This window comes from Lethenteron reissneri, chromosome 24 (assembly GCF_015708825.2).
Source record: "Lethenteron reissneri isolate LAM-NWPU_2019-01 chromosome 24, ASM1570882v1, whole genome shotgun sequence".
NCBI classification, from domain to species: domain Eukaryota; kingdom Metazoa; phylum Chordata; class Hyperoartia; order Petromyzontiformes; family Petromyzontidae; genus Lethenteron; species Lethenteron reissneri.
Genome location: NC_083802.1, coordinates 9,016,601 through 9,037,393, shown reverse-complemented (window position 1 = coordinate 9,037,393; position 20,793 = coordinate 9,016,601). Strand labels below are relative to the sequence as shown.

Sequence of the window (20,793 nt, the reverse complement as noted above, 5' to 3'; positions counted from 1 at the left end):
GAGGGAGGGGGGGAGGAAGGAGGGGGGAGGAGGGAGGGGGGGAGGAGGGTGGGGGGGAGGAGGGAGGGGGGGAGGAGGGTGGGGGGGAGGAAGGAGGGGGGAGGAGGGAGGGGGGGAGGAAGGAGGGGGAGAGGAGGGGGAGAGGAGGGGGGGAGGAGGGACGGGGGGAGGAGGGTGGGGGGGAGGAGGGTGGGGGGGAGGAGGGAGGGGGGAGGAAGGTGGGGGGGAGGAGAGAGGGGGGGAGGAGGGAGGGGGGGAGGAGGGAGGGGGGGAGGAAGGAGGGGGGAGGAGGGAGGGGGAGGGAGGAGGGAGGGGGGGGAGGAGGGGGGGAGGAAGGAGGGGGGGAGGAAGGAGGGGGGAGGGGGGAGGAGGGGGGGAGGGGGGAGGAGGGGGGGAGGGAGGGAGGGAGGGAGGAGGGGGGGAGGAGGGAGGGAGGGGGGGAGGGAGGGGGGGAGGAGGGGGGGAGGGAGGAGGGAGGGGGGGAGGAGGGGGGGGAGGAGGGTGGGGGAGGGAGGAGGAGGGGGGGAGAAGGGGGGGAGGAGGGAAGGGGGGGGGGAGGGTGGAGAAGAGGAGGGGGAGGAGACTCACGGCCCCTCCCCTCGACAACTCGGAATCGATTGCGCGGAATCGCCTCCGCGTCTAATCGACTCGGCGGATCGATTCGCTGGCACTTTATTTCCTGATCACGCCGGGCAGGTGGTGGCGTTGTTGCGTGTGGAGCGGCGTTAAATATGGTGAGTGACATTTGTTTAATCTCTTCGCAACTTTTCTCTTTATTCTTGGTTATTTTTCCCCATCACTATTAAAGGCGATTGTTTATTTTTGTTTGTTGGTGTATCGTCACTTTTATGCGACGGCGACCACGCCGATCGCGTCCGCAAAGCTCGTTTTTTTTTTTATAGATTTGAAGCTTTCGTGACTGCAAGAATCCATACTTTTTGGTTCTTTCGGTAAAGCCACGTGAATCGTTTTGTATGTTCAAGGCGCTCAGCAGCGGGGCCCGCAAAGTGTCTCGTGTGGGGAGCCTGGCTGGGCGATGTGCTGCTGTTGGGGAGAGACTCGTGCAGCCAGCTGTGGCTGCAGGGTTCTGGTAGTACATGTTGTTTATGTCGTTTATTGTGAAAATTCCGTCACAGTTCCTGTGATCACTGTTTCATTGCTTTCATGGCTTTATTTTGGTGATTTCGAAAAGTTTTCTGGTTTGGCCATGTTTGTTTGTTGTAGTACAGAGTTAGACTGATGGCCTTAATCTAAGTTGTCTTGTGGTTGTTGTTTGACTTGCATCCCACTGGGATGTTTGCACACAGCGTTCGTGTACGGTGCTTTTTTCTGCAATATTTTGCTGTCTTTTCTTGGATTTTCTGTTTGCACATAGTCACTTTAAGATGTTTTCTTGTTCATGTTTTAGTTTTTTGTTTGTTGCTTTTGCACCCGATTCAAGAGCCGAATGGCTCACAAGGCTATACCTAATCAATGAACTTGAACAATCGAACTCCTCCTGCGTGCCACGATGGACTCTGGGACCCGGGCAATGGAATGTGGAGTTGAGCTGAGCTTCGTATGAAGCACGACATCAGTTGACACCGCGTGGTTCGCAGTGGGATGACCGGGCCCCCGGCATACTAACGTGCAATGCAACACCGCGCCTCTAAGAGGCAAGGCCAGGCGATGGTTTTGTCGATGTGGGTCACGAAATGAGACGACGTCTTCATGCCGGAGGAATCCGATGAACGACGAATTTCCTTTTTGACAGATGTCCAGCGACGCTTATGCGGTCCGCGTCATAGGAACGTGGACAATGAGCGTGCAAATCCACAATCAACTCGAAGCCGTTTGTCACTCCACTGCTGGATGAAGGCCCCCCCCTGGGGGGCCGTGTCAATCATGGGGGTTGTTTGACCATACTTCACCACTCCCGTCAGCTTGGATTGGTGGGGGTGTGGGGTTTCCATGTCACTCGCCACTGATGTGAGCCGTGGTCGGGAATTGAATTCACGTTCTTTGGGGTTTAGAGCGCAGTGCACTAACCGCAGCGCCACCGCTCCCCGACAAATCTGCAATGGTTCAATGTTGGTGAATTTGGATTGACTCGCTCCTGCCTTGTCGATGCGGTGTGTCATGTAACTCAGTTGAGTGTATACGGCGGTGGGCGAGATCCACATTGCCACGACGGAATTCACTCTGCCCTGTTTAGACGAGGTCTACGGAGTAAGTGATGTTCAGATTCCACGTTTCTGTGACGGGGCCAAGTATTCCCCCTCAGACGCTGCTGACACCCGCTGAACAACAACATTCGCGGCTCAAGTATCAGTTCCCGTCGAAGTGACGAACAGAGTTTCATTTTTAACGGAGACTCGTGACTGCGTTTTAACCCAAAGACCAGCCCTAGTGGGTCCTACCCAATAGCCCTTAGAACCAACACTCGCCCTGACACTACTAACACGATAATAGGGTTTTCCCCTTTTTTTTCTGGCAACAAAACTGAAACCTTTTTACAAGGAATCATGTCTGCATTAACCACAATACTTGTGGTCAAAATGAAACAAAAAACACACTGATAATAGATGCATTGTCCTTGAAACTGATTGGTCCACACCAGAGACAGCTTTCTTTTGAGCCTCGTCTCAATTGGTGCTCGACCAGAGGACGCCAAAAGGCGTACTGCTCAAAGACAATGCACTATCAAAGTAATGAGGGCTCGGGGTGAGCATCTACATCATTAGACCTTCTTTGCCAGTATCAAAATATAATAATAGGGGTTTTCCCTTGTTTTGACTAACACGAGCAATAACCCCAGCGTCAAGGTTAGCCCTAACACCAATACAGACTCTGGACTTTGAAAGTAGTTGTAGCCGCCTTACCTTGACCGCTTCACACTAGCAATCAGTTCCTACAATCACTGTTACATTGCTTCTATAGCTTTATTTTGGTGATTTTGAAAAGTTTTGGTTTAGCCATGTTTGTTTGTTGTAGTACAGAGTTAGACCGATAACTTTAATATAAATTGTCTTGTGGTTGTTATTGTTTGACTTGCATCCCACTGGGATTTTTGCACACAGCGTTGAAATGCGGTGTTTTTACTGAAAGACTTTGCTGTTTTTTCCAGGATTTTTCTGTTGCGTGAAGTCACTTTAAGATGTTTCTTGTTCATGTTTTTGTTTTGTTGCGGTTGCACCGAGTCAAGAGCCGCATGGCTCACAGGGTTATACCTAATAAATGAAAAAGAAACTGAAACTAGCCATCACACCGGCACAAGCACTAGTCTGACCACAACATAAAATCTACCCCTAGCACTCGCCCTCACGGGCACACAAGGCCGACCCGCAACCTTGACTACAACAAGCCGAGCACTCGGCCTGCTGTATGTGATGATGATAATGGTTGATGATGGAGATATTGATGGTGTTGGTGGTGATTATAGTGTTCATGGTTATATATGATGATAATCGATTATAGTGATGATAATAATGATAAGGATGATGGTGATAGCTGATTATGTTAACTCAAGACGATGATGACAATGGTGATGATGGTAATTTTGGAAGTAAAATTGTTTATGGTTATATATATATGATCATATCTTATTATAATGATGATGAGGTTGGTGATGGTGCTAATGGTGAAGGTGATGGCACATTGTGATGACGATGGTGGCATTTGCGATGCCATTGAAGATAGTGATGTTGGTGGTGATGATTTGTCTAGGAGGGGGCGATGTCTCTGGTGGTGTTCCTCCTCTTCTCAATGACGGGAACCACATGGTGTCACGTCTCCTGCCTCAACGGGGAGGGGAAATCCGTGGATTGGTACGTGCCTCGCACGCTGCCCAACCACGAACACCTGCACACACTCTCTACAGAGAGACTCTGCTTCACGAGACGGGGTCTCAGGACCGGAGTCTTGATTGAGACTCAACTCTAGGAGACTGGGTATCATCAACATTAGGGTCTTTATCGAGACTCGGCTGCAGAAGAACGAGTCTCGAGATCAGAGTACTGACACTTGGGTGTTAGGAGATCGGGCTTTGTGGTTCTATTTCCAGAAACAAATGTCATGTGACCGCACACGACCAGGATTTGAATTCAAAACTTTCTGATCATGAGTTATATGCTGCATCATCTATTTTAAAGTGATTTGCATTTTGCAGAGATAGGGGAAGTCCGTCATGGCCAGAGGAAGGGTCTTGAGCCTGGACTTGGGCATGGGCAGGAGCCTTGATGGAGTTTCAGTCTATGGGGGGTAACAGAGGCAAAATAGTTGTGTTTATTCTCTTGTACTCCACCTGACAAGAAAAGGGAACATTCCGCCTCGTGCAGTACCCCATCGGCCACATGTATTCAGGCTCGCAGCCATTAGACCCTGCTGTAGGTGAACTGTTAATGCGTGACCCTGTCAAAGGAATTTGAAACTCCTATTCAGCCCTTGGTAAGGAAAAGGTTCCCCACCCCTGATCAAATTGAAACGGCATCTCAAGATGCTGTTTACAATCGTGGGATGTATAAAGACAACCGCCAGACCTGAAAGCAGATCACTGATTCCTACATTCCACTGCACATGCGAGCCAGCCCCGAGCTGTTGTTGTTGTATATATTGGGTTTTGAAAAAACATTTTTATGAAAAATGTAATTTAATGAAATTATGAATTTTTTTAATTATGCAAATACATGTGATTATGCAAATTATGCTTGGCTTCGTTGCCTAGGGGTGTGTTTATTGTGAGTCATTTGTGTGTGATGTGATGCTCAGCTTCATTGTCTAGGGTTGTATTACAAATCGTGATAATACAATGATTCTCGCTGAACTTTTACTGATTATGATTTTAGTGCAATTATGTCCGGTCTCAGGATTCAGATGTCGCCGCAGGATACAGATCTCATAATTAATATTATTATGCATGAACTTAGGAAGGAACCACTCAGACTCTTCTGTGTTAAGCAACTTTAATATCTAAAAACTCTCTAATATGTGATCGGAATTACCACTACCGTACTCCTGTAGATGTCCTACTCATCGATCCGTAAAATTAACCCTCAATGGTTTCGTTGTTAAAACAATATTCATCAGTCTCTCTCCACCGCTAACTCCTCAGAGTAGCACGACCATACATGGTGGTAGGAGAAGTCCGTAAATATAACAATATTCATGGGGAGGGGCTGGTCACCCCGTGGTGCCCTTATAAAACTCAACGTTTAACCTACTCACGCCGGCTTGTGCCCGCCCTCACAGTCGGGCATATTTGTGGAATACACCACGCCGCCGTTGACCCTGGCCATTGACCGAGCAACCCAACGTTCCTACCAGCCAGATGTCGCAAACGGGTTTTGATTCCTTACCCGTACCCATACCCGGCCGCACCAGGGTCGCAAACGGATACCCGTACCCGGCCGGGTACCCGGCCGGGTACGGGTAGCCGGGTATCGGGTAGGGTACGGGTATCGGGTACCCGATTGCGACCTCTGCTACCAGCTCCCTCCGCAGGAATGTGTTTATAGCGGTTCTGACGGTGCGGCGTTCCTTGCACTGAACATACCTCGGGTCCCCAGCAGGGGCGCTGGGTCGGCGTGTGTGTGTGTGTCGAACACACGGCGCTCTCGGCTGCACCATCAGTCTCTCTCCACCGCCGGGTGGTTGCTGAGTCGGCACGCTGCTCACGTTGGCGGCGGTGCTGCATTTTTTCTTGGAACTCGCTGAATCCATATATATAAGAAAATCTATTACATAAAAAATAGGCAATATCACTATAAATATATGTTTTTGGAAAAGGCATATATACCACACTGTTCAAGAGGCGCCAGTTTTGTGTTCCACTGCAGTCGAGATGTATGTAGACGATTCTCTGACATCACACACACACGTATTTAGCACCGCCTCTGGCCCTGCTTGGTCCCGGGCTACATTCACATGTGTTGTGAGGCTGGCATATCACGGTGCGGTTCCGGGTCAGCACTGTGAATAGCCAATTTAAAACCACCCGTACAGCGAGGGCCCCCGGCTTGGCTCGGATGTGCCAGTGGAAAATAGGTTTTGGATACGGACTCAATGTCCAAAGGTGGTACCCATGAGTTTCGTGTGCTGCGTCCCCACCCTTCCCCAATCGCGTCTCGCAGGTTCATAGTCTACAAGCTGCCCAAGGGAAAAGATTACCTCTACTTGGACAAATCAACGCAGAGCTGGCAGAAGGCCCAAGTTGATGTCGATGACAATTCCAGCCCTGTTTACCAGACGGTCAACCAGCTCTACAACGGGAACACGACCGAGGTGAGACCCAAACAGTGCCAATGAGAGGCCCAAATACTTATCAAGGCGAGGCCCGAACACCGCCACCAAGATGATTAATTATGAGTGGTTAGATCTATAACCTGAAAACCATCAAAGGTCATCCTTGTGAACAAGACCATGCTTACATGTTTGTCGTAATGGACTGTTTCCATCCCCCCTGGTGAAAAAAAGATTGGGATTTTATCAGTTAGGATGAAAGATTAGGTCAAACATCTCAGCACAGTGCCATCCTGATAATATGCATTGAGAGTCTCCCTTAAGATGTCATCAACACGATCAAAGCTATTGAAAAGTGAGGCCTGAACACCCACCAAGGTGACTGACCTCTTGTCCCCAACCTTAGAGTCCATGGCTGCTCAGCTGTTGCGCAAAAAACATCCCCTTCATCCCCCACACGTGCTCCCCTGAGCGAGCACTGCTCCCCGGACGTGACAGCGAGGGGACATTCCGATTTGCATCTTGGAACCAAAACAAACGCGGCCAAAACCTCATCGACTTGGCGGTTTGCTCCTGAGTTGGCGAATAGGAGGCACAGGAAGATTTTCACCAGAAAGGCAAACAAAAGGAACCTCGAGCATGAATCGGCCCCATTGGCAAGTGGCTGTGACGCGATGCTGTTTTTATCCCGAGCGCGTCAAGTATAATGATGATAATAATCAGATTTTTTTTTTTCCGATTTAAAGCTTTCGTGACTGCAGGGATTCATCTTTTTGGTTCTTTCGGCTGCTTGCGTTGTGGCCGAAACGTCGTGAGAATTATTTTATTATGTTTTATTTTTATTATTTTCTTATTTCCATTCTACGTGACTTTACCGAAAGAAACAAGAAGATAATCAGGTTTAGTCGCATACAGCGTCGTCGTTATTCATGCAATTTGCACGTCATAATCTCTTGCGGGACCAAAGACAAGTTGGAAAGCAACAGCCAGGCAGTGAGCCAGCTCTACCAACAATTGCCTGAGCTCTGCAGTCCTCTGGATATTAAGATGTTTTTGGCCATACAGACAGGAAAGATCAGGATCAGAATATTGAAATATACTGGAAGCATCTGATAAGCTATAAAGCTATTTTTTACAGATGTCCAGCAGGGGCGGGTAAGAAAGTTACAACAACAAACAACACGAAAACAGGATCGTAGTGCAAAGTTCAGGAAAGCTAAACAAATCACCCAAAACACGTACAAATAAAACGAAACCTTCCCTATCCTACCAGGCAAATCCCGCTAAGGTATTAACTTATTTTTCAGAAGCAACCTGGCCACAAATGATAGGTCAGCAAAGTGACCAATTATTTGTATATTTTTCACGGCAAAATAATTTCAATAACCTCAATGCATGTTTCTGAATTTGGAGGTGAAGGCAGTCATGGCCAGAGGAAAAGATGATTTTCTGATATTATACTTGTAGTGTCCTTTATGAGCCTCTCCTCGTCGCGTTCATTGCGACACCCGCACGTTGTCGTGTGGCGTGCAGGCCGGCGACGTCGCCTTCGTTCTCTATAACGATGAACCACCCAACTCCCCTCGCTACGACAGCATCTGCGGCCACACCAAAGGTGGGGGCCCGCATCACGCTGTCCCTTGCACCCCGCCCACCCTCGCGTTTCACGGATTGGGGTGGGGGCGGGGGGGACTTGAGTTCGAATCTCAGTGTTTTTGGTGACTCAGGAAAAATTGCACACCAATGAGGAAGGGCATCGTCTAATACTGGGGAAGGGGGGGGCATTGTGGTTACGTGAATAGCTGTTGCCTCGGTTTGCTTCATGAGTGTGGGATAGAACTAGGGCTGGGCTAGCATCTAGTTTGCTAGGGCATTTAGGTTATGGCTACTACTAGGGTTTAATTGGCTGGTGTGATTAGGATTTGAGGCGGAGCTATTTCTGAGCTTTTGTTAGTTGGTTGTGGTTCGGGAAATAAATTTGGCTGCTGTTACGATCTGGTTGGCTATTCCAGTGTGGATGAGGCCTCAGGTTTTAGTTTTGTTGGTTACTTTTGTTAAGTGTCAGGATCATGGATAGAGCCATATCCCTACATGCCACACGTGGGCAATGTGGCTCCTTCCTTCCTCTCGGTTGACCTTACCCACCGGATGTTCTGTGATAGAGGAGGAGTAGGAGGAGGCGGAGAGGGCAGTCACAGGCCTCGTGGCTGCATCAGAATGACCGTGACGGCCAAGACTTTGGGATAGGAGGGGAGCTCGTCCGGAGGCTCTTCCAGGAGGGCCTCCTGGGAAGGTCGCTCATTTGGACAATTTCCAAGGAAGGGGAGGGACTGCAGGAGCTGGCGCCGGAGGTTGGATGGTGGTTTATTCTGTTTCGGTGTTAGCTCCCACCCTTGAGCGGGTAATGGTGGCTGTGAACGCCGGTAATCCGGCACTGTCGAGGCAGCGAGGGTTGGTGGATCGTACACATATCGTTAAACTCCCTTCCCGTGGACAAGGAGGTGCCATACCCTGGCTAGCCAGAAGAAGGCAGTACAGCAAGTGGACCAATCTCCATCTGTTTCCATCTGTATGGGATAGATTATTGCCCCCTTGCACGCTTGGCTTTCTCTGGGTGCTCTGGTTTCCTCCGACATGTAATCATGAAGTAATCGTTTGATATTGCATTAATAGGACCATAGAGCTTGGGGAGGGTTACTCATGCCTCCGAGTCATTCTCTCTCTTCATGAGTGGGCGAAACACTCTGCGGCGCATCGCAATTATAAATTATTACGTAAATATTATTGCTGTTTTTACACGAGGTTCAGGGCTAGGTCTGGTGTCACAGTAAGGGCTCGTGTCCTCCACCACATGCAGTTTGCCTTGGCCCCCTTTCTCCCACGTATGGCATTGCCCCTGTGGTGGTCACACGCTGGCCGCTGCTGCCCCTGCTGCCCCTTCCCCTGTGCAGGTGTCGTGATGCTGGACGGGGCGGGCGGCTTCTGGCTCGTGCACAGCACGCCGCACTTCCCGCCGTCGGTGCCGGGGCCGTTTGCATGGCCCCACACGGCGCTGCGCTACGGCCAGTCCTTCCTGTGCGTCTCCTACGGTTTCGACCAGTTCAGCGACATCGGTGGGCGCGCTGTGTTACGCACGCACGCACAACAACAAGAACGACAACGATTCTATTCTATTTTGTTGTATTTTTAAAGTGCCTTTCACCAAGGCGTTTAACATTACTTGTTGACTACAGTACAAAATGGTAAGACAAGGGATGGGGATCAGGTAGTGACTAGGGTGGAGGTAGCGAGGTGGAGGCTGCGGCAGTGGTGGCATTAAGGGCGTTAGGCAAGAGGCCACGTGACCTAGGTGCCATGGGTTGACTGGCTGAGATGACTGGCAGTTAGCTGCACCAGCTGTGCCCCCTACCGGTCCAACTGCGCCAGAGTTACGCACAGACACGCACAAAGACATTCCTGCATGTAACCGGTAGGTGGTGTTCGCGAGCATCTGTGAAGGAGGGCGCTGCGCACGAGAGAAGTTGGCGTGACCAAGCTGCCTTTATCTCCCCGGTGTTTCCCACCATGTTTTGTAGCCTCGCAGCGTACAACACCAATTATGAACAGTGGCCATCCATCCATGCGCTATCCAGGCTCAACGCTACTTATCTCCTGAGAGTTTGGAGAGAACTGAGTAGCTTGACAAACTGGCGAGGGTTATCTCTGAGTAATGGGTACAGACTGCTATAACAAACGCTTATTTCGCTGGCTTGGTAATAGGCTTCTCACGTGCATATGTGATGATGCTGATGATGCTTATAATAATAGGGCTATCGGTGATGACGTCGATAATGACGACGAAGATGACGATAGTGGCGCTGACATGAAAATGATGATATTGATAGTGACAATGATGGTAACAATGATGACGACGATGATGACGACCATGATGACGATAATGACGACTAAGATGACGATAGTGGCGCTGACATGAAAATGATGATATTGATAGTGACAATGATGGTAACAATGATGACGACGATGATGACGTTGATGACGATAATGACGCGGCGATATTCATCACAGCCCTGCAGCTGCGCTACAACGAGCCGGACCACTACAGCTGCCAAGTCGGGGCCCAGCTCCAGGACAAGTTGCCCGACCTGCAGGCGCTGTGCGCCAAAACGAAACTGCAGGTGGAGTCCACGACGCGTGTTGTCGAGCTCACCTCCTCCGCCGGGAAAACCTTCCGCAGCTTCGCCAAGACACACCACTTCGACGACGGTGAGTCACGTCGTCGTCGTCCGTCCGTGGTGCACGCACTCGCCGGTCCGCATAGAGGCTCGCTTGTTGGACTGGCCTGGCCGCCCCCTCCCCGTGCAGCTTGTAGTCACGCCCGGGCTTGTAGTCTGCCTTGGAGAGGGTTCAAGTTTATTTTGTTTAACCTGGTGAGAATTCATCGGCGGCAGTCACCTGGGTGATATAAATGATGGAAGCAGAAGTGATATAATGCAAATAACATGGTGCAGCGATGAATAAGATGGAAGTTGAAGCAAACACAACCAAATAAGAATGAGAGTAAAAACAACATGGTTTCATAGGAAATGGAAAACAGTGCTGAAACATAATTCATAATAAATACAATTAATTTCCCATAACAAAAGTTGGCCTCGGACAAATTACTTTTTAAAAACTTTCATCGTAAAACTACGTTACAGAAACATCAACATAGACTTGGGATGATTATTGCACGAGTGTGTAAACAGGTACATGATTTGTGTCAAATACAACTGCAAGTGAATTTATAATCAAGAATCGACAGCTTGACATCATTCAGATAGGAGAGTGTGGGCGATTCTCAGTTATGATGCTGCTGCTGGTGGTGGACAGTCTCTTGATAGAGTGAATGCTTTTACATATTTTCTTATCCCACAACGATTATGATACGGATTTACAGGATGCTTAAATGTCTGTGCAATTCAAAGTGCATTGCATCACATTTCATCTCAATTACTCTAGTGCCCCAGAAGCAACTCTCCCGGTGCAGCACTGAACACAGCACCGTTCAGCATATGGGTAGGGCATAATGATGATGGGCTGAGTCAAACTCCGGAATGGGATTTCAACTCGAGACCCTTCAGTAGTGAGTTGAGGGCTTGCTGTGACTAGCTAATGCCCCTCTTATGCTGACCCGCTTAGAATTGCCTTTCCATGTGTGCACACGTCACACCTAGTACGTGGAAGTGGTGGCATCTAAGCCCAAAAGCTTAAATCGCCTCCCCGTGCGTACGTGTGTGTACGCACGCGTGTGTACGTGTGCGCACGTGTGTGTACGTGTGTGTACGTGTGTGTACGCATGCGTGTGTACGTGTGCGTACGTGTGTGTACGCACGCGTGTGTACGTGTGCGTACGTGTGTGTACGCACGCGTGTGTACAAGTGCGTACGTGTGTGTACGCACGCGTGTGTACGTGTGCGTACGTGTGTGTACGCACGCGTGTGTACGTGTGCGTACGTGTGTGTACGCACGCGTGTGTACGTGTGCGTACGTGTGCGTACGTGTGTGTACGCACGCGTGTGTGGGGAGCGGCAGTGCAACGGTAAGCGAGTCGCACTACGAACTCGGCGACCCGAGTTCAATTCCCACTCACGGCCTTAATTGGTGTTCGCTAACAGCACTTTCCCCAATAGTCTGTTCAAGGCTATATGGGGAATCTTGTGTATGTGTTGGCCGTGTGGGTGTGGGGAGCAGTAGTGCAGCAATTAGTGTACTGCCTTACGAACTCGTGACCCGAGTTCAATTCCTGCTCGCTACCAACACCAGTGACAATTATCTGAACCGGTCCTGAACCTAGGTCGACTTAACCTCAAATGATTACTTGGTGCGGTGCGTAAATATTGCCGCTGCGGAGACAAAGGCGGCCGGGCATGGTGTTGGCCACCTACCCCCTCGTGTGCCATGCCGGCCTTGATATTTTCTCGCCAACAGCACTCGCCCGAAAAGTCTGTTAAAAGCTATATGGGAGATCTTTGTCTTTGTGCGTGCGTCAGATCTGTACGTTGACTTGGTGGCACCCAACCTCAAGAGCAGCCTCTATCTGGAATCGTGGGTCCACGGCGTCGGGGTGTTCGACTCAAACTGCTCGGGCGAGTTCTGCGTTTGCCGCGTCTCTTCCATCTCCCTGCCGAGCGTTGCCCCTTTCTCCTCCGAGGAGGACCACTCCAAGTGGTGTGTGTCGCAGACAGGCGGGTCCACCAGCGGCGGGGCCTGGACCTGCGTGGGTGACATCAACCGTAACCGCGGCGAGGAGTACCGGGGGGGCGGAACAGTGTGCACCGATGACCCCACAATCTGGGCCGCCTTTGCCAAGGCCACGACCCGCGTGAATCCCTGTCCGGCTGGGCCGCGAGACAACAACAACAACAACAGGGGGTCGTGTGACTGTGCTGTGCCCGCATGCCGTGCCGGCTACGTTGGCTTGCCTGGCTTGTAGGGGCTATGAGGAGGGTAAAGGGGTTAACGCAGAGTCTGAAGTGCATAACGCTCTTTAACGCGGAGACTCCCTGATTAGCTTCATGAACTTGCGAGGGTTATCTCGTGGTAATGGGTAGAGACTGCTGTAACAAACGCTTATTGCGCTGGCTTGCCTATATCGTACGAGTGAACACACAGTAATTGGTGTGTGCACCGCCATACGGCTAGAGACTCTTTGATTGCCTGGCTCGTAGGGGTTAACAGTCATGGGTACCCACTGCTACGGGGTCTTGAATGGGCACCACTGTAACATAGAGACTAGGCACTGGCTTGCCTAGCTTCTAAGGGTTAACAGCGATGGGTACGTGCCACTATAGCAAAGCACTTCCCTGTTGCACTGGCTTGCCTGGCGTGTAGAAGTTGCAAGGGTTCAGAGTTTAATTATTTGACGCAGTCCGAGGTGTGTGATGCTGTAATACTGAAACTCTGTTAATGGGATGCGTTGACTAACTTGTAAGGGTTAAAACTGATTAATAGGCACTCGCCGCTACTTTGCGGAGGCTTGATTATCGTGCTGGGATTGCCTGGCTTGTAAGAATTAACACAGGGTCTTGGGTACGTAATTGCTGTAACAGAGACTCTCAATGTAATATCGCCTCCCAGCTTGTAAGGGTTCACGTGAAATAAGGGGTGGTATGCAGTGAGGCTCGCTTAATGTACCGGCTTGCGATTTGTGGGAAACACACTCGAGCGCAAATAATGTGCAAGTAAATACTCTGTTGAGTGTTTCTTTTTTATTGTGTGGAATCTCACAATTGGGTTAGCTTAGCTGGACTGCGATGTAAATAATCTCTGCGATGCACACGGATACTTCCTTGTGGCACTGGCTCGTTAGGTTTGTCATTTTGCATTGCCGACGCGACAGATTGTGCTTTTATTGGTGAATCGCGTTCATTTGCCCGGTGTAAGCTCCTGGTCCACAGTTTGAGCGACGCGCTCCGCTTTGGCGTTCAGGGTTTCTCTCAAACCCCAATCCTCGCGATTCGCTGTCGCACGTCTTCTTGAGTTTTGTACCAAGTGTCATGCGTTCAAATACAAATCCAGAGGTTACAAGCTGCACACGCCTGGTGATTGCAAAACATGTTCCACTTGTAATTAGAGAACGGAAGTTCTAAGTACGTGTGTCCCACATGACGCAGAGATGATTATTAATTGAAGTTAAGACAATTTGTGTGTAGGTGCGTCACATGGTGGCACAGTGGTGGTTAGCACACTGCACAACAAGCCTGGCGACTCATTCGGCCACCTTCAGTGACGAACATGTGAACTGGTTTTGGACTTCCCAAGGCCAACTCGGCCTTCTATGTGTGTGCCTAGTGCGGTGTGTGACACGTTACCATTGGGGAGACAAATGCAGCCCAGGCGGGGTCCTGGCCACCACCCACCCCTCTGTGTTCCGTGTTGGCCTTCACAGGTGCTCTCTAACAGCACTTGCCCCAACAGTCTGTGAAAGACTATACGGTGGATATTTGTCTTTGTACGTGAAGTGCCCGAGCTGATGGAGAAGATAATAGCTCTGTACGTCATGGGATGGGGGTGCGCTACTGGACATCTGTGAAGAAAAGCTGCATTACTCATCAGGTTCCACCAGTCTAAATATTGTGATTTTGCAGTAATGGGGCACGTGCAAGTAGGTACCAACTGACTTAGTATTTGAATGGAGAGGACACGTGACTGAGATTATTGTGCACGCAATGTGTGATGATAATTATGTTAATGTACCATTTTTGGGCTCCCACCAGACCAGTTATATAGGGCTCTACAGGCTGCAGGGTGCCACAGTTGCGAGATGTTAACTGCCTCACCTGGTATACAGGAGGTCGTTGGTTCGACCCTGACGCCTGCTGTATATTTGGAGTTTGCATGTCTCTGTCCCCGTGGTCGCGTGGATTTTCTCCAGGTTCTCTGGGGGTTCCCACTCACATTTAGAAACATGCGTTTCGAGTATTTGGTTGTTATAAATTTCCACATGATAAGCCACTTAGTTGAGCTATCATTTGTGGACAGGTCGCTTCTGAAAAAGAGCTACATGGCTCAGCGGGCCTTATCTGGTCAAATAAAAATAGAATAATCGTTTTTAATAATTTTAGCATTCGCACATCCGGCAGAGAAAGCTCTCATGATGATGCCACTGCCATTCAATTTTTCGTATTAACTGCATGAATTCTAAAATATATCTATTTTATACAAAGTGTTTTTTGTTACTGGCCACTTGGCATATTGGGCTTGTGCTCAGAAACCGCGATGATACACGTATAATATCTACGATTTGCAGCCTGTCAGCCAACACTGGTATAAACATGGGCATTTTCGTTGCTTTTCTATTATGTACATCCACAGTGACTTGCGCACAAACACGTCGTTGACCACGACCACGAGTACCCCGTCCCTCTGTTAGCCCCGCCCCCTCCCGATACGTTCCATTCATTGGCTACCACATTCGGATAAACCCCTCCTCTCCCTCCCCCCTTAACTGGTACTTAAGAGCTTACATCTTGAATCCCTCCCTCACTTGATGCAGCAAATCTGGCTGTGACGGTCCCACCTGACGACGGAGACTTGTGTTGCCTCGGAAACGTCGTGATTTTTATTGTTTTATTTTTATTAATTTTAATTTCATTTTTTACCTACATGGTGACTTTACCGAAAGAACTAAGAGCAGGAAGGGGGAGTCGCTGCTGCTCACGTCACTCGGCCTGCTGGCGTGGCTCGTGTGCAGTGCCTCCACTCGTGTTGATGGGGGGGAGGGGGCTATAGGGGACTGAGCCCCCCCCCCCCTCTGCTCAAGGCTCGGCCCTCCTAAATTCTCATAGTTTAATTCTAGATTTGAAGCTTTCGTGACTGCAAGGATTCATACTCTTAGGTTTTTTTTCGGTAAAGTCACGTAGGTAAAAAATGCAATTAAAATTAGTAAAAATAATAGAAATAAAATAATAATCTTATATTTCGATTGAAAGCTTTTGTGACTGCAGGGATTCATCTTCTTGGTTCTTTCGGTAAAGTCACGTAGAAGGGAAATAATAAAAATAAAACATAATAAAATATGATTTTATTATGTTTTATAATAAAATGTTATTTTATTATGTTTTATTTTTATTATTTCCCTTCTACGTGACTTTACCGAAAAAAACAAGAAGAAGAATCTGATAGTTTAGTCTTAGAGCCCCACACAGGGGGAGCTGCCGCCAGTCAATATGCCCCATTAGGAGCCTTGTTGGCGTCTTCCAGTCACCATTGTTTTCTGTACCCCTCGAGTTTTTGTATGCCCCCCCCCCGACCCCCCCCCCCCCCCCCCTTAAACCACATCACGCTACAGGGTTCTTTTTGGTTCAGTCGCTGCACTGGAGACTGTTTGGCTTGTCATGTTTTGTCACGGTGCCGGGCAGGTTTTAAAATGACCCCTCCATGTCCATATAGTGAACACGCATTTTTTTTTACCTATTCCTGAAATGTCGTGTCTGATGTCTTCTACAACATAAAAATAAACTCCGGCGTGTATATTTTAATTGGTGTTATGTGTCAATCCGTCTGTACGAGATGCCGGCCTAATAATTAGAGGATTCTGATGTCGTGATACGTGACATTTATTTTTGCGTGATGCGAAATGCGTGCGAGCGCCTAACCAGCCATTCTGGGTGCTTTGAAAAATGGTCATGGTCACGAAATACCGCCGATTATATACCGTGCAAAAAAATGTCTTTTAAGGCCACATGTTATTGATGAATGAGTTTCATAGTAGTTTTTTTTGTTTACTGCACCATTGGTAACAGCAGCATCACCAAGAAGACAGTTGTGTAACCTCTGGAAGATGACCGCCTCTCAGACACGAGGTGTATTCTGTACTCTGATGCGTTGATGTGCGATGAAAAGGGTCATTGCCCAAAACGTCGCCTATTTTACGTATATAATTTTTCTCCCATTTGAGGCCACAGTGTGATCGACTGTTGAGATAAATTGCGCAGATAAAACGAGGCACAACGAACGACCGCGTGGAGCTGGCTCACATGTCACTGGCTTGCCCGGCTTGTCGTGCCACTGCTGAACAGTTCAGCTCATCACAGGTTGCCTCATTTCCACGGCCGCTAGGAACCGTGCTCGAGCAGTGGCGGAGTGCATTTGGCACGGGCCCTGGTCCGAGAAATACAACGGTGGGGGGGGTGGGGGGGTGGGGTGCTCTCTCGCTGTCTATTTCCCCCTCTGTACAGCCCGGCACCTGGTCTCACCCGGCCTCTGTGGGGCCCGATGCAGTTGCGCTCCCTACACGCCCAAAACCTGCTAGAGCCAAGCCAGCGTCCATTCACACGGCAGCAGCCCGCTCTGATGACGCTGTGCAACACGATTTTTGTTCCTGGGTACTAAGTGTTATATTCTAATTGCTTATTCCTCAAAAGTATAGAACATGGCTATTATTCTCCACAAACTTTCCTTTTGCGACCAGGACTTTACGTGAAGGAATGACACAAATGCACACCGCGTTTTCTAATTAAAAATAGATATGTTTCAAAATATCACCGTCCTGGTCACAAAACAAAGTTTGTGGGGAATAATAGCTATTTTCTGTGCTTTTGAGGCATAAGCAATTGGAAAATAACACTACCTAGGAACAAAAAAATTATGTTTTTTTGTTACACTGTGTTACGTATGTTGAAATTCTTTCTGATTAGAATCGGTTGTGGTTGGTTCTCGAGTGTGGCAGAGCCAACCTTGGGAAGGGTGCGGGCCGCTTTTGGCCGGGCCCACGACAGAACCGGTGGCGAAGTCACTTCCGTGATTTTTTTTTTACTATAAAATGTTTAACCAGGTAAGACCCCCACTGCTCTATATAGCTCTTTTTCAGAAGCGACCTGGCTATCACAAATGATAGCGCAATGAAGTGGCTTATCGTGTGTAAATGTCACAGCCTTCTGATGTTGCTCACCCACCCGGCCAAAATAACGCAATTAAAGGCTTCCCCGCTCCTTATGTGGGTTTAACCATAATTCACCTTGGTAGTGTGAGTTGAAGTGGGAGGTAATACTGATTTAGATAACACTCGCCACTGATGTTTGCCCCGGCTGAGAATTGAACTCGTCTTGCTGGGTGTATAGAGGAGTGTGCTGAATTCGCTACCCGCTGCGCCACCGGTCCACATTTCTCAGAATTGATAAAATGTCTAAAATGTATTTCTGATCTTTCTATTCTAATATTTTCAACGATGAATCACATTTCAGCACTCTAGTCCTTCCAGAACATCATTAGAATTGACATCGGTCACTCACGGCCGGCTCTGTATCTTATTGAGTCCGACTACTGAAAAAGAGAGACATACACATGCATGGCAAGTGGCTATATATTTGGCAAATACACGTATACAGGAAGAAGAATACATCTGCTGTAATCTATGCCACATGCGGACACAAGAGACATGAGAAGACTCCCATGGGAGTGGGGAGTGGGGGGTGGGGGCGTTGTCAGGTGTGGGTTCTCCGGGATCTCCTTCAGCTCCCTCTCGCATTCAGGGCCACGCAGCTCGGGCAATTGTTGGCAGCCAGCTGCCTTGTTCGCTCGTCTGTTGTTTTCCGCGCGCTCCGAATCATTCGCCGTCTCTTCTTGAGAGCGAAGGAAGCATGCGCAAGCTGCATATTCCAAATGATTCTTACAATCGCAACATATCACGATCCACCACAAAGCCCATGCCGAGAGCTGAGCCGAGCTCGAAACACCGTGGTTCCCATGGGACTGTCAACCCGATCTGCCCCAAGTTGGTCCGATATCTCCCAGAACTCAAGCTTGAAGGACAGCACGAGTTTTATATATATAAATGGCGTTTCCATGATATGCCAGGTTAGTCGAGAAAGATCTGCCAGCAGATCTGTCTCGGAGAGAGATCGGAGTCAAAGGTCAAAATCACTTTTTCTGAACAAGTTGAATTTCACTCATTGATTCCTCCGCCCATGGGGCCGTCCATAAATGACGTCACGCGATTTTGGACGATTTTTACCCCCCCCCCCCCTTCGTCACACGGTCACAAAAAGTCAGACCCCCCCTCAAATATGACGTCACAAAGCTCTGCCCCCCTCCCCCCCCAAAAATAAAACATGCTTCAAATCGCGTTAAACTATTGTCATTGTAGTGCGTGTTTAATGTGGCGCTGCACTCTGATGTTGTAGGATAAAGAGTCTAACTAATTAAATAGAACGTGTTGTCTATATTTATTTAAAGTTGCGCATTTTGTTGTGACGTCACATTTCTCAACCCCCTCCCCTCGTCACACATTTCTGACCCCCCCCCCCCAGGTGCGTGACGTCATTTATGGACGGCCCCTTTCTGCTTCTTCCCCTTGCACTGCTGCCCTTTGGAGTTATCTCCCATCATCTAACCACCCCCCCGCCCCAAGCTCTTGATAATAACCTTGCTCAATTCAACAAACGCGTTACACTCCATTACAACTGTGACAACGGCACCGTTTGCTGCTGTCCATTTTACATGTTGGGGCCCTTTGCTCAGCAACCGTGTTACCGAAACAAATGCATCAAATTGGCCGTGAAATGTCGTTGTGGGTGCAACATTTTGATCGCAACACGTTTGGCGAAGTATTTCCTCTCCGGCCGTATTGTGACGATGTGGTGAGGAGGAGGAGGGAAGTCGAGTTTGGGTGGCTCACTGAGACCGATTCTCACGGAACGGCAAACTCATGCTCTAAGTCGAGTTTGGGTGGCTCACTGAGACCGATTCTATCGGAACCCTTGACCCGAGTTGTCCCCGATCTGGAATCCTTGGCCGATTCGTCACACAGCAGCGAGTGCTCTCACTCTCTCTACACGCGGGTTGTTTGCGGTGGGAAGAAACCGCAGAGCCCGGAGAAGACCCCACCTTGCACACGAGGGGACAACACTCAAAACTCTGCCACACAAATTGGTCCGTTGCGGTACATACAACCTACTTTCTATACTGTTGAGGCATTTCGGTACGAGTGCATTGCGTGTGTCCGTGTGTATCTCCGGCATCTGTGTGTATGCGTCTTTTTGATATTTGTCTCTGTGTCGATGTGCTTCTAAGCTTGTTTTTCCCTCTACATTTGAGTTTCGATCTCTGCTTGTGTGTATCTGTGTGTCTTGTTAGCTGTGTGCGTATGTCTGTGTGCTTTTACGTGCGTGACTAATTATTATGTGTGAATGTGTGCCTGTTTCTCGATGTGTACATCTTTGTGTGTAATTAAGTTTCTTCTGCATGTATGTCTTTGCCTATGTGTGAGCTTCTGTGTATCTCCATGTGTATGAATGTGTGTGTGAAAGTGGCTTAGTGTGCCTGTGTGCGCATTAATGTGTCTCTGTGTATATGTGTGAATCTGTGTCTCTATGCATGTGGAGGTGAATGTCTTGTGTGGTTCTGTGCATTATTCTACGTGTCCGTAAGCTTCTACGCATGCAAACTCACACGTGGTGCGTACAGAGCCAGACTGACCCATTAGCTCACAGGATATTTCCACTGATCGGTCAGTCTCACAACAGCCATGAACCAAGTTCTTCAACTTCCGAGGTGACAACAAAGCAGCGTCAGAACATTAAAGGCCCGATCAACATTAAACCGAGAGTCCTCACCAAAATCAGAAAAAAAGCATTTCACGTTGCGGCCAAGAGACCTCCAGTGACGTCACTGCAACGACGAATGGAAACGTTGGCAGCGAGACTTTGGTTAGCTCGCTTTAACAGACGCTGCTGCATAATATTGGCCTGGAATGCCCATCAGCTGATGGACGAACACACATTTAGGCGTGGCGACACCGAAAGGAACATTGCTTAGATAGACTTCAGCGATGTAATTGTAGCGACTGGGAATGTCACTGTGTGGTGCCGGGGGGCCTGAGACGGCCGCGGCGGGATGTCTACTCTTGTGGGTACACTCCGGACACGTGGTGTGGTACCAGTCCTAGAGGGGGCTGGGTGAGCGCTGGGTGAGCGCCGTGGCACCACGCACAGCGTGCGGAGCGGGCTCCCGTTGAGAGAGCGAGAGAGCGTCAGCCAGCCGGGGTTACGTTGGGGGCATGATACTCTGGCTGACCTGGGGACACGTGACTGGACGATA

General features: G+C 49.1%; 1 protein-coding gene across 1 annotated transcript; it reads left to right on the top strand.

The window, feature by feature from the left end:
* Window positions 1–642: 642 nt before the first annotated feature.
* LOC133346524 (deoxyribonuclease-2-alpha-like) lies at window positions 643–15,782 on the top strand. The gene is made up of 7 exons (XM_061558168.1): window positions 643–734; window positions 3,706–3,806; window positions 6,108–6,258; window positions 7,750–7,831; window positions 9,168–9,329; window positions 10,282–10,479; window positions 12,246–15,782. Exons 1-7 carry the CDS (start codon window positions 732–734, stop codon window positions 12,686–12,688), a joined length of 1,140 nt encoding a protein of 379 aa, XP_061414152.1. The 5' UTR covers window positions 643–731; the 3' UTR covers window positions 12,689–15,782.
* Window positions 15,783–20,793: the final 5,011 nt, after the last annotated feature.